At 39.1% G+C, this 14,012-nt stretch overlaps 2 protein-coding genes across 2 annotated transcripts; both read left to right on the forward strand.

Annotated features, from left to right (window-relative positions):
• The first annotated feature begins 1,053 nt into the window (after positions 1 to 1,053).
• On the forward strand, positions 1,054 to 2,044 carry LOC147336221 (C-C motif chemokine 3-like). Its single transcript, XM_086287662.1, has 3 exons — positions 1,054 to 1,230; positions 1,314 to 1,425; positions 1,733 to 2,044. The coding sequence occupies exons 1-3, from the start codon at positions 1,161 to 1,163 to the stop codon at positions 1,824 to 1,826; spliced, it is 276 nt and encodes a 91-aa protein (XP_086143788.1). The 5' UTR covers positions 1,054 to 1,160; the 3' UTR covers positions 1,827 to 2,044.
• A 6,111-nt stretch (positions 2,045 to 8,155) lies between these two features.
• LOC147336222 (eotaxin-like) lies at positions 8,156 to 9,499 on the forward strand. The gene is made up of 3 exons (XM_086285280.1): positions 8,156 to 8,306; positions 8,386 to 8,497; positions 9,157 to 9,499. Exons 1-3 carry the CDS (start codon positions 8,237 to 8,239, stop codon positions 9,248 to 9,250), a joined length of 276 nt encoding a protein of 91 aa, XP_086141406.1. The 5' UTR covers positions 8,156 to 8,236; the 3' UTR covers positions 9,251 to 9,499.
• The last annotated feature ends 4,513 nt before the right edge of the window (positions 9,500 to 14,012 follow it).

Below are 14,012 nucleotides of genomic sequence, written 5' to 3' on the forward strand. Positions count from 1 at the left end.
ATTTGTTTTACAGCTGATATATATATAAAACAAAAACTTTGTTTTTGTTTTATTTATATATATATATATATGTATGTGTGTGTGTGTGTGTGTGTGTATATATATGTAAATAAATAAATAAAACAACCAAAACAAAAACAAAAATGCGTGAATCAAAAAGGTTCTTGTTAAGATCAGATCTGCGGCCATTTTCCTATAAACACTATGACCATGATAGGGTCATATGACCACACGCATATGACGTTTAAATGATTTGACAAATCGTATGAACAGGTCTAGAGATTGATCACCTTTTGGCAACACAAAAAAAAAATGAATATTTCCCAACCAGTTGGCTGGTGGTTAGTTGAGGCTGATGCCAATCACTGTTTAAGTGCTTGTTAAAGCCGGAGAATACTCAGGAATAAATGTGTATTTCCCTCGATCGCTTTGCAAAGTAAAAAACGCATCTTTTGAAAAGTACTGGCTGCATTGCTGAAGCACAACATATAGTGTGAATGTTAACATTCTGGTTTGTGTCACACTTTCAAGTTTTAATAGTGCTCAGTTGTTAAGACAGTTAAGTTAGTTTAACAGTTAAGTTGGTTAAGTTGTGTCTTTCATGAAAACAACAGATGACTGCAGCAACCCGCAACCATAGCAATCGCAAGGACTGTTGTGGTACAGCACATGTAGCACGAAAAAAATGATAACACACATTGTTCAAATAGATTTGTTGATTTTGAAATGTTACTCTGGCCAGCACAGTCTCATTACATTAGAAATAGCCAACAGTGATGTTCGGGGGCATTGTTTTTCTAGTGTTTTTGTGGTCATTATATTTTGTGACATATATTTTTTAAAACTTTTGGGGGGGCTGTAGAAGTTGGTTTTGTTAACAGTGTCATGCTTTGAGCTGCAGCTCTGGGCTAAACCACAGCTTCATTTCCTCTCAATGTAGCCGAGTGGAAAGTTCTGTCAGAGGCATTTTCAGCACCTTTTGAAACCACAACCACCCTCCCTCTTTCACACCAATGACACCATATGCACCTTTTTTTTCAAAATATTGATCTTGATAAATGTAACAGCACACCACCTATTATTTAGAAGCCCTTGCTTGCGTCTGAAGAACACCTGTTGTCTTAATCTTCTTCATCATCATCAACTCCTGAGGAATCATAATGAAGACCACTCACATCCTTTTGCTGTGCATCCTTGGAGCTGCTTTGTTGTCTGCAGTTAACTGCACTAGTAAGATTACCTTTAATGTCATCATTATTAGAGAGGTTTTTTGAGTAAGTCTAATGAAACATGTTCTAATGCTTTTTCCTCAGCTGGAAATGGCCCCGACAACTGCTGCTTCAAGTTTTACCCAAGAAGAATTAAACCAAGCCTTGTGGAGTCGTATTACATGACTGATCACCGATGCCCAAAGCCTGCCGCCATGTAAGTGAAGAAATCTGGGTTTATTTTGTTTTCATGTTTAACACAATAACTGAAATTACTGTAATGAAAAATATCCAGTATGACCATTGTAACTGGACAGTTTTTGGACATTTTCAATTTTTTTTTCATTTCACACAGGACATCTTCTACGTTTACTTTTTATTTGAACTCATATTTGTTCTTTTAGTTTTGTCTCCTAAAATTATCCTGTAGCCGTGTTTCTTTGTAGCTATTAGTTATTTTTGCTTTTTTGTTTAAAAAAACAACAACACACAATAACAGCAGCATTTCCGCCTCTTTGTTTCAGCTTCGTTACCAAAAAAGGTCGTTCAGTCTGTATGGATCCGTCTCTCTCCTGGGTCGATAGCATCATGAAAACGCTGGACGAGAGCACTTTTTAAACCAGCTGCCTGCTCATCATTTCATTTTGTTCTGCTTTATCAGATAATATCATATCCAATGTACCTTTATGACTTTTGTAATTAGTGCAACTCTGTCTCAACTGATCCAAAGCTAGTTATTAGCCTGAAGCAATCCACTGAAAAGTCCTTTGATTGTGTAATGTCTCTTTGCTTTGTGTTATGTGTTATCCTCCAAAATAAACACCACAAAAATACAAGCGTGTGAAACTTTTTCTTGTCTCTTCTTCATTTCTTCTAAGCTTTACGAGTTGCCAAGTCTTCCTTACATACTGTGTGAAATAACACTTTTAAAATAAATAACACATAATTTGGTCGATTCTGAAAGTATATATGCAACTGATTTGTAACTGTATGTAAATGTTTGGCTTTCCCTCGATGCACCAACTAAGAATCTTATGGTTGAGCTATCATTGGAATTTCATTTGGAATTAAAAATAAATAATTGACTCTTTAATAATAATAATTTTCTGGCCCAGTTCTGTCTTTTTCTTCTTAACTACCACTGCTTTTACAAATTGCTAATGATTAACTGGTTTCCTGTCCAAACTTCACCTCTACTGTTGCCCACTGTCAGCTGGGACAGACTTCCTGAGCTACTGGCTAGAAGACACCTTAGTTAATGCTACTCTGTCTGCTGGTCTCTGAACTTGTTGAGCTTTATTCAATGCTTGCCTGTTGATGAACTCGCTACTGACAACATATCAAGTAACTCTCACTTTAAGTAAAGAACAACAACAAAAACACCCAAACAAAGAACAACTACTTCCTTCTGTGAGTTCTGTTTTGAGTCCTTATGTAGTTTGTCAGAGATATTAGAGAAGTTATATTAAAGGAAATGGCCCAGCACTCTGTGTTAGACCTATAACTCTTGTACAATAGATTTCTTTTTCTTTTATATCAGTATAAATATTTCCATGGACATACAGAAAACAATGTAGCATCCAGTATCTAAAAGAAAAAGGTTTTTAGGTTTGTTTGTTTTTTAACACAAATTAACCAGCAGAGTAATTGGGCACAGTCTTGTGCTTGGTGTTGCAAATTGCTAAGTTATGTTATGGCCGAAGATTAGAACATTCATCAGAGGTCAAAATACATCCATACAACTCTTTCCTTTTCCTGTTCCTAATTTCTCTTGCAGCCATTAATTGGATTTACAATAACGTCCAAAAGTCTTGAGCCAACCTTTGTTTCTGTATACTTTGCCACAAAAATGAGAAAAAAAAGTGCAATGATGAAAATGTGCAAACATACATTTAAATAAAATTCTAGTTTGTACACTTTTATTCACCTTTAAAGTCAATATTTAAGATGATCATCATTGTTCTTCAACAACCTGAACCCTCTTAGGCAATTTCTTTGGTAATATATTTAAGTATTATTTGGAAACGATTCTCAAGAATTCTTAAAGGACATTCCAAAGCCCTTCTTCAGATATTGGCTACCTTTTGTTTCCGTGTCAAGATTATCTCCGAATGATCCCAGACTTGGATCTGCTCTCTGGGGAGGCCGATCCATGACTACATTTTTATCCAGGTGTATGTTCGCTGCATTGGCAGTGTGTCTGGGATCATTGCTCTGCTCAAAATTGAAGTACTTGCCGATTAAACACTTCCTAGGTATTGCATAGTGGGAGCTAAATTCAACTACTCCCTTATTCACAAGGGGTTACCACAACAGGTAACTCTGCATATTAGACTTGGCAAGCTTTTGCACCAGATCGTCCTGACATGGCCATAAAGGGATTCGTGACTCCTTAAGGGGTTGAACCAGCAATATTTTGCTCGTTTGGTAAATGTATAAACCACTACACTTCTTTTGTCCTCCACAGTGAGGATTCATCCTTTGAGTTAAGCACATTTTTAATGCTTAAACGATACAGAGTTAGGTGTTAGGTGATTTAACAAACAAGAAAATGCTCAGGCACAAGGACTGGACTGAAGTAAGTGAAAAAGCAGCCAATGGTAAATTCTGAAAGACCTTCAGAAAGCCTGGAGATCTGTAGGTCAATAGCACTTTAAAAATAACAAGAGCACTCAGAAAGCACAACTCCTCACAAAGGTCAAAGGTTAGACTAAAACTTTGAGTCCTAGGAAATAAGGGAATAAAGACTTTTAGGCTGGCTTAAGGCATTTACACAGTACTGTGTGTTGACCATTGCAAGAACATTATCTTTTCATCCTCGTTCCTTTTTGTCAAGATGTGATTATAGTGCACACACACACACACACACACACACACTTCTAACTAACTGGCTTTTGGCAGTGTAGGTGTGAAAAACCACTGCCATCATCAGGTCAAACTTGAAATTGCCACATTTATGTTAAAATAAACCGAGGCTCTGTGATGACATGGCGTGCTCTCCTGGGTGCACCTACAACCATGACTGAATATGTTGCTAAGAAAATTAACATTATTATTATTTAATTATTTATTAAGTGGGTTATACACCCTGTAATGTTTATGGCTCTGAAAGAGGGGCACGTATCCAATATTCAGAAAATCAGTGGATCAGTCCCAGGTTCCTCCATTCTGCATGATAAAGTGCCCGTGGGTAAGACAGTACACGCCACCTAGCCCCCATGTTTGAAGCATTGAATGAATATGTCATGAACACTTTAAGTGCTTAAGATTAGAATATATATAAAGAAACCATGTCCTTCTAAAATATCATGGGTTAGTGCTGAAAAATTATGAAATGAATATACTACACAGTTGATTTGGGGTTCACCGGTTTTTGGAGATTTGACTTTCATTTATATTTATATGTGATCAAGTTTGTGTGAAATAATTTATACTTTTAAAAAAATAATTTATACATCATTTTACTACATATTGAAATACTTTCATTTGAAAATGCCCTAAAATAATTCATTTCAACTAAATAGGCCTATCTAGTTTCTAAACAATCCTGTAGCTGTCGTAACATCTTTGTCCCAGCAGGTGGCAGTGTGACCATGGTTTGGCCAGATGATAGCAGACAGAGGCACATGCTCCTTCTTTTCTGATAGTCTGATCATTTCTCTCCTATTTCAGCATTTTTTTAAAACCAAAACAGAAGCAAAAAGGGGGTAATGCCTGATATATTATATAGATTACTTATTTTACATTGGAACCTGAAAGAAATTAATTCTTATTTTCTCCTTAAGTATTTAAATACCCACAGAAGATATAGTTCGGTTGTAAACTTATGGACATAAGGTCATTCAAGCCATTCAGTTTCTTGCAGCAGCTCTGCAGCTCGTGATGTTACAGTGACACAACAACCAAACACTCCTTACTGAGGAGATCAACATATGAGATATCCTTCTGGTAATGCTGGTTTCACTATTTATATCTAAAAACATAGATATCTATCATCTGTATCTATTATTATAGGATATACTGCACAACATAAAGCACCTTGAGGTAACTTTTGTTGTGATTTGGCGCTATAAATAAAATTGAATTGAATTGTGTGAATGTTAGTTAGAAAGCACTAAGGAAATGTGTTTGTGCGAATGGGTGTGAATGGGTGAATGCACAAGTTGTGTAAAGCGCTTTGAGTGCTCAGAAGAGTAGAAAAGCACTGTTAAGAACCATTTACTGCCATCTCCTCCAGCTTGCCCAGGGGAACACCAAGGCGTTCCCAGGCCAGCCAAGAGATATAATCCCTCCAGTGGTCTTGGTCTCTCCCGGGGCCTCCTCCTGGTGGGACGTGCCCGGTACACCTCACCTAGGAGCCAAGGATTTAGTCCCTACCCACATCTCATACCCATAGGTGAGGGTAGGGACGTAGATCGACCGGTAAATTGAAAGCTTTGCTTTTACACTCAGCTCTCTCTTCACCACGTACAGACAGCAACCTGAGGGGAAACTAGGATACCCACTCCAGCCCGCCTCTCACCAGGGACAACTAGACTGAGACAGAGTCCAAGCCCTCTCCAGGGGACTGGTTCCAGAGCCCAAGCTGTGGGGTTGGTTGGTCTACAGGATGATGGGCCCGTGTCACTTTTTCGGGCTGTGACCGGACGGGCCCCCCAATGGACTAAGACCTGGCCACCAGACGCTCTCCCGCGGGCACCCTCCCCAGGCCTGGCTCCAGGGCAGGGCCCCAGTGACCCTATCCCGGGCAGGGTGAACTGTTCCCTTGGTGTTCTGCTCATAGGGGTCTTCTGAATCGCTCTTTTTCTGGTGCCACAAAGTTCAGATTTCTAAGCTGAAAATTATGCAAATAAAGACCTTTTTCCATGTTAATTTCACCAATTTCCCTATAAATTAGAAAACATTTTAATTCAAAGAAATGTTCCTTATCTTCCTCATCATTTTGGGGCTACGCTGACTGACGGGCGGGCAGCATCAACACCCAAGTTTGTGAATCAGATAACTTGTGTAGGATTCTGAAATTGATACCACAGGTGCAGCTACTTAAAATAATGTATAAGTCTGAGTCCTGTGACCTTCTCAAGTCAAGGTGATCTCAAGGTCAGAGGTCAGGTCTTCACAAATAACAATTTTATCATTAGAGAAAAAATTACCAATAATCATCCCACAGATGTAATATTATCTACAGCTACTCTTAGTACCATTGATGTTAAGTTAGACTCTTTTTCTCCAATTGATCTTTCTGAGTTAACTTCAATAATTACTTCCTCCAAACCATCAACGTGTCTTTTAGACCCCATCCCTACAAAACTGCTCAAAGAAGTCCTGCCATTAATTAATGCTTCAGTCTTAAATATGATCAACCTATCTCTAATAATTGGCTATGTACCACAGGCCTTCAAGCTGGCTGTAGTTAAACCTTTACTCAAAAAGCATCTCTAGACCCAGCAGTCTTAGCTAATTATAGGCCAATCTCCAACCTTCCTTTCATATCAAAAATCCTTGAAAGAGTAGTTGTCAAACAGCTAACAGATCATCTGCAGAGGAATGGGTTATTTGAGGAGTTTCAGTCAGGTTTCAGAGCTCATCACAGCACAGAAACAGCTTTAGTGAAGGTTACAAATGATCTTCTTATGGCCTCTGACAGTGGACTCATCTCTGTGCTTGTCCTGCTAGACCTCAGTGCAGCGTTCGATACTGTCGACCCTAATATCCTATTAGAGCGATTAGAGCATGCTGTAGGTATTACAGGTGGTTTGTACTGCAGTGGTTTGTATCATATCTATCTAATAGACTCCAATTTGTTCATGTAAATGGAGAGTCCTCTTCACACACTGAGGTTAATTATGGAGTTCCACAGGGTTCAGTGCTAGGACCAATTCTGTTTACACTATACATGCTTCCCTTAGGCAGCATCATTAGAAGACATAACATACATTTTCACTGCTATGCAGATGACACCCAGCTCTATCTGTCCATGAAGCCAGATAACACACACCAATTAGCTAAACTGCAGGAATGTCTTAAAGACATGCTGGGGGATTCCCATGATGCATTGAGTTTTTCCTTTCCAGTCACCTTTCTCACTCACTATGTATTAACAGACCTCTCTGCATTGAATCATATCTGTTATTAATCTCTGTCTCTCTTCCACAGCATGTCTTTTATCCTGTCTTCCTTCTCTCACCCCAACCGGTCGCAGCAGATGGCCCCGCCCCTCCCTGAGCCTGGTTCTGCTGGAGGTTTCTTCCTGTTAAAAGGGAGTTTTTCCTTCCCACTGTCGCTAAAGTGCTTGCTCATAGAGGGTCATATGATTGTTGGGTTTTTCTCTGTATCTACTGTACAATATAAAGCACCTTGAGGCGACTTTTGTTGTGATTTGGCGCTATATAAATAAAATTGAATTGAATTGTAAGTCTTAGGAATGCGATAATTTGAGAACAAGGCGCGGTGAATTTAGAAATTTATACCATTTGATTATCTACAAGTAGGACTAGCTCTGGTGGTCATCAATATTTTTTTTATTGTTATACTTTCTAAAAAGTTTGATCTTAATCCTCTTTACTCAGATGGAAATAGTCCCAACAACTGCTGCTGAAAGTTGTACCAAGAAGAATTAAAGCAAAACTCATGGAGTCATATGGACTGCTCAACGATTGTTTTAGCGTTTTTTTTGTGGTCATAATATTTTGTGACATATATTTTTTTAAAACTTTTGGGCGAGGGGGATGTAGAAGTTGGTTTTGTTAACAGTGTCATGCTTTGAGCTGCATCGCTGGGCTAAACCGCAGCTTCATTTCCTGTCAATGTAACCGAATGGAAAGTTCTGTCAGAGGCATTTTCAGCAATTTTTGAAACCACATCCACCCTCCCTCTTTCACACCAATGACACCCTATCTACCTTTAAAAAAAAGTATTGATCTTGATAAATGTAACAGCACACCACCTAATATTTAGAAGCCCTTGCTTGCGTCTGAAGAGCAGCTGTTTTCTTTATCGTCATCATCATCAACTCCTGAGGAATCATAATGAAAACCACTCAGTTCCTTTTGCTGTGCATCCTTGGAGCTGCTTTGTTGCCTGCAGTTAACTGCAACAGTAAGATTACCTTAAGTGTCATCATTAAAAGAGAAGTTTTATTTTTTGAGTAAGTCTAATGAAATGTCTTTTTCCTCAGATGCAAATGGTCCCGACACCTGCTGTTTCAAGTTGTACCCGGGAAGAATTCAAGCAAACCTCATCAAGTCGTATCGACTGACTGATCACCGATGCCCAAAGTCTGCCATCATGTAAGTGAAGAAAACTGGGTTTATTTTATTTTCATAATGTTTAACACAAATACTGAAAATACTGTAATGAAAATTATGCAGTATGATCATTGTAACTGCAGAGTTTCTGGACAATTAAAAATTGTCATTTTACACATGATGCTCAGGACATAGTATGAGTTTGATACTTTTTATTTGAACTTGTATTTGTTCTCCTACTATTGTCTTTTAATTTTATCCTGTAAATGTTCAAGAAAAATGCACAAACTTGTTTTCATAATTTGATCAATTTTACGTGGATGTTTGGCTATTTTGCTTGTAAATTGTTTGAAATACACATTTAAGTGTTTATATTATGACATTTTGTCTACTGGTCATTTAAAAAAAAAAAAAAAAGTACATATTCGGGCATTCGAAACCACTGAACGGCTACCCTGAGGTACCCCTGAGCAAGGTAACGTCTCTTCACACTGCTCCCCGGATGCCTGATTGGTGGCTGCCCACTGCTTCACTAGAGTGAATGGGTTAAATGCAGAGAGTAATTTCCCTACTGGGATAAATAAAGTATACATTATTATTATTATTATTATTATTATTGTTATTTTTACAACATATTTACTGAGAGAATTTTGAAGCTTATTTAAAATTCAGATTTCTGAATTTCCACCTCTTTGTTTCAGCTTCATTACCAAAAAGTCTCGTTCAGTGTGTGTGGATGCGTCTGCCTCCTGGACCCAACGCATCATGAAAAGACTGGACCAGAGCTCTTTCTGAACCAGCTGCCTGCTCATCCTTACACATTGCTCTGCTTTGTCAGATAATATCATATAAAACGCATGCAAACTTGAGTTTTTATAATGACAGTTCTTTTACATGTGGTCCAAAGTTTATCTTTCAAGCGATTATAAGCCTGAAATAATCCACTGAACAGTCACGCCCTTTGATTGTGTAATGTCTCGTGGATGCTTTGTGCTATATATATTATGCTCCAAAATAAACACCTCACAAATACGACAGAGTCTGAAACTTTTTGTCTCTTCTTCGTTTCTTTGAAGCTTTAAGACTTGTCAAGTCTAATTTTCCTTTGATACAGTTTAAAATAAGGTTTTCTAAATAAATAACACATTTTATCAAATGTTCTGATGGAATATTTAGCAGTAATATATACAGTGATGAAGGATCGGGGCCTGTGGGGGTGGGGGATCCGGGGTAAGGGTAACATGTCCACACTCCTCTTCACACAGTCTGTGACTCACTCAAACCCACTCAACACTGGAATCCACTCATGTTCATCTAACAGGGTCCACCAGAAACAAGAAGGGGTCCAGGAAGATCTGTACAGAGAAAGGTTAGGAAAGGTTCGTTAGAAAAACATGAACAGATTCAAAAAGAGCACCGGGGCTACACTAACTGAGGTAAATGCAAAAATGCAGTGAAAAACGTCACCTCGCCGTTGGCTTACGTAGTGGCAGGAGCGTGCAAGGTGCTTTGAGTACCTGCAGTCTGACTAATCTTGTTCCAGAGTGCATCTATAGTAAAACTGACCTGTCTCATTCTTTCATTTAGAAGTTGATTTTGTGCTTTCCATAGTGCAAACTAGTGATGGCCCGCTTGAAGCTGACGCTCCGGAGCGTGTGTCGAAAAAAACAACACACTGGTTCAGAAGCACTGTGTCGAGGCTTGCTTCGTTTGGCAAAAGTCACGTGACCAGTGACGTCCGAAGCTTCATTACGCACGTAACTGCTTCGGTACCTGATTCAAACAGATATAAGGAAGTGAATCATCCACGGGATTCGTGGAGTGTGTTGATGGTGACAGATAGCGACGAGGTGATCATTCCACTGACAGATATGGAGCCAGCGAGGAAGAGAGGACGTTCTGGCGTGTGGGAATATTTTGAGTTGATTTTGCTCAATTCATTTTATCTGCCGAAGTGAAAAACTTGAAATGTCCAAAATCATGTTTTCATAATGTAAATATCATTACAGCATATGACTTTAGGAACACTTCCATGTGAATTAAAGCTGATGAAGACTACAAAAATGTATTTGACACTATACGTACATGACATTGCTACACAGTTTAGAAAATCATTTTGTTTATTGTTTTTAGGTGATAGTCTGCAGGACCCAGGAATACCTGCATATCTACCAACTTGCAGTGTAGTTCCTGCACTCCACAGCCTCTTCTGTTCCATGCAAGTGGATTTTCTTCAGGGCAGGAGAAACTATTTCTAAGAAAAGAAACAGACTCAGCCAGCGCACAGTAACACTAATCCTCTTGTTAACTGTAAATAACAAAAGGGCTACCTTACATTGATCATGTTTTTACTTTGCAAGTTCTTGATTAGGGGTGGGTTTTGATTATCGCCTTTCTGATTACAATCCATGCTAAATTGAATAAAGTGATATTGATTCATTAAAATCCCGTGTCGATTTGTAAATTAACGTTATTATGCCTGAAACGCCAGCATCTCAGGTTAAACCTCACAAACATGTCGTCAAACACCATGCAGCTAAAACAGTAACTGGGAGCAGGTTTACGGATTCTGCATACAAACGTGAACACAGAGCGCGGACCCGACGCGTCAGAGTCAGATTTTGATGTGTCGGCGGGTCCGCGCTGTGTTTGCCTCTTTTTTTTTCGCTGGCTTCTGCAGCTGCAGGTTTCATAACTCTCTGTTTACATCTCTAATTAAATCTCACATGTGTCAGCTTTCTTTTAATAGATACGAAATTATGGATATATACTGTTAAATGATCAGACTTGTAATATTTCTGACTGAGGCAAAACTTTCCAGATTCCAATCAAATTGAATCGGATCCTGTATCGAATCAAAATGATTCTACAAATCAGTGACGATGCAGCCCTACTCAGCTTCCTAAGCATTTTCCCTTTCCAGTTCACAATCAATCCCACCCCTAGGTCAAAAATATGTATAGGACAATTGGCCTAATCTAATATTTTGTATGAACCTGTCCAGCTGTCCAGTGATTAAACGACAAGTAGATGGAGGCAGGACTTCACAGCAGGGGCATACTCCATAATGTGCTGTGCATTCTCATATGTATATTATATATATTGCTCACTTATTGTATTTACCAACATCAAGGAGTTATGAGCAAAGAAAGGCCACCATAGTGCATGTTTAAATAGGGAAAGTTTATTGATCAAAATGTATTACGCAAATACGCATTACATTTTTTTCAGCCCCCCAATCGAGAAAACAAAACCAATTACATGTTCAAAGCAACGGAACGGTGGCCCAATATCAGAGAGAACTCCACTCTTGAGTGAGCAGTGATAATTGAGCAGTCCGTTTTATTTTGCAGATTCAAGCTGCTCTTCAAAATTTTCACCACCAGATGTCACCGGAGAGGACTGTGTTGAAAAGCTTCGAGTAATGAACCGTTTTTCAATACAAGCTTCAGTGCTTCGGAAAGCTTCATTTGGCCATCACTAGTCTATAGATACCCAAAATGCAGGACTCAGACTCAGGGGATGAACTCAAAATCACAGCTTTAATTGCTAGTCACAGAAAACGAGCATACAAAATTAAACTGGGAAAATATAAACTCACACCTTGCAGAGAGGCACACGAAGAAACACACAGCTTAAGGGACGACGCAGCACTGCCTCAGAGAAACACAGGGTTTAAATACAATGGGAAGTAACGAGGGGAATGAGACACAGAAGGAGAGCACAGCTGGGAGAAATCAGAACTGACGAGACAAGGGAGCAAAGTAGGATACACTCACATGAGACACAGACCTTCAAAGTAAAACAGGAATTAGCACAGATGCAAACTAGACTAGGGGAGACAGAGCAACTAAGAAACACAGAGGGCAGCTACCAAATACTCAGAACTAAACAGAATACAAGAAAACCAAACTAAGACACTACACTAAAGAATACGCTGGGACAACAAAGAGAACTAAGAACATAATACAAAAAACTCAGAGGCACAAGAAACTCAAAACACTGGGTCACTGACCCAGGACCGTGACAACCTGTTTATTTATTTATTTTTTTTTTAAAAAATCATGCCCTTGCTTTGTCACACTGAATCATGTTGAAAAGATATATTTTCATGGCTCAATGCATCATGGGAATCCCCTGGCAGCCTACATCTATTGAAGCATAACGAAGAGAGGATTCAGGGTCACCTGGTCCAGCCCTAACTATATGCTTTAGCAAAAAGGAAAGTTTGAAGCCTAATCTTGAAAGTAGAGATAGTGTCCGTCTCCTGAATCCAAACTGGAAGCTGGTTCCACAGAAGAGGGGCCTGAAAACTGAAGGCTCTCCCTCCCATTCTACTTTTAAATACTCTAGGAACAACAAGTAGGCCTGCAGAGCGAGAGCGAAGTGCTCTAATAGGGTGATATGGTACTACAAGGTCATTGAGATAAGATGGGGCCTGATTATTTAAGACCTTGTATGTGAGGAGCAGGAGTTTGAATTCAATTCTGGATTTAACAGGAAGCCAATGAAGGGAAGCCAAAACAGGAGAAATATGCTCTCTCTTTCTAGTCCCTGTCAGTACTCTTGCTGCAGCATTTTGGATTAGCTGAAGGCTTTTCAGCGAGTTTTTTGGACATCCTGATAATAATGAATTACAGTAGTCCAGCCTGGAAGTAATAAATGCGTGAACTAGTTTTTCAGCGTCACTCTGAGACAGGATATTTCTAATTTTAGAGATATTGCGCATATGGAAGAACGCAGTCTTACATATTTGTTTAATACGTGCGTTGAAGGACATGTCCTGGTCAAAAATGACTCCAAGGTTCCTCACCGCGTTACTGGAGGCCAAGGTAATGCCATCCAGAGTAAGAATCTGGTTAGATACCATATTTCTAAGCTTTTCAGGGCCGAGTACAATAACCTCAGTTTTATCTGAATTAAGAAGCAGAAAGTTAGCGGCCATCCAGGTCTTTATGTCTTTAAGACATTCCTGCAGTTTAACTAATTGGTGTGTGTTATCTGGCTTCATGGACAGATAGAGCTGGGTGTCATCTGCATAGCAGTGAAAATGTATGCTATGTCTTCTAATGATGCTGCCTAAGGGAAGCATGTATAATGTAAACAGAATTGGTCCTAGCACTGAACCCTGTGGAACTCCATAATTAACCTCAGTGTGTGAAGAGGACTCTCCATTTACATGAACAAACTGGAGTCTATTAGATAGATATGATACAAACCACTGCAGTGCAGTACCTGTAATACCTACAGCATGCTCTAATCGCTCTAATAGGATATTATGGTCGACAGTATCGAATGCTGCACTAAGGTCTAGCAGGACAAGCACAGAGATGAGTCCACTGTCAGAGGCCATAAGAAGATCATTTGTAACTTTCACTAAAGCTGTTTCTGTGCCGTGATGAGCTCTGAAACCTGACTGAAACTCTTCAAATAAACCATTCCTCTGCAGATGATCTGTTAGCTGTTTGACTAACAGATCAAACAGATCAAACAGCTAACAAAAATCCTCTTTCAAGGATTTTTGATATGAAAGGAAGGTTGGAGATTGGCCTATAAT

Source organism: Aulonocara sp. 'chitande type north' Nkhata Bay, linkage group LG3, assembly GCF_057382095.1.
Source record: "Aulonocara sp. 'chitande type north' Nkhata Bay isolate Kocher_YH1m ecotype deep benthic linkage group LG3, A_spYH_male_GT1.1, whole genome shotgun sequence".
NCBI classification, from domain to species: Eukaryota; Metazoa; Chordata; class Actinopteri; order Cichliformes; family Cichlidae; genus Aulonocara; species Aulonocara sp. 'chitande type north' Nkhata Bay.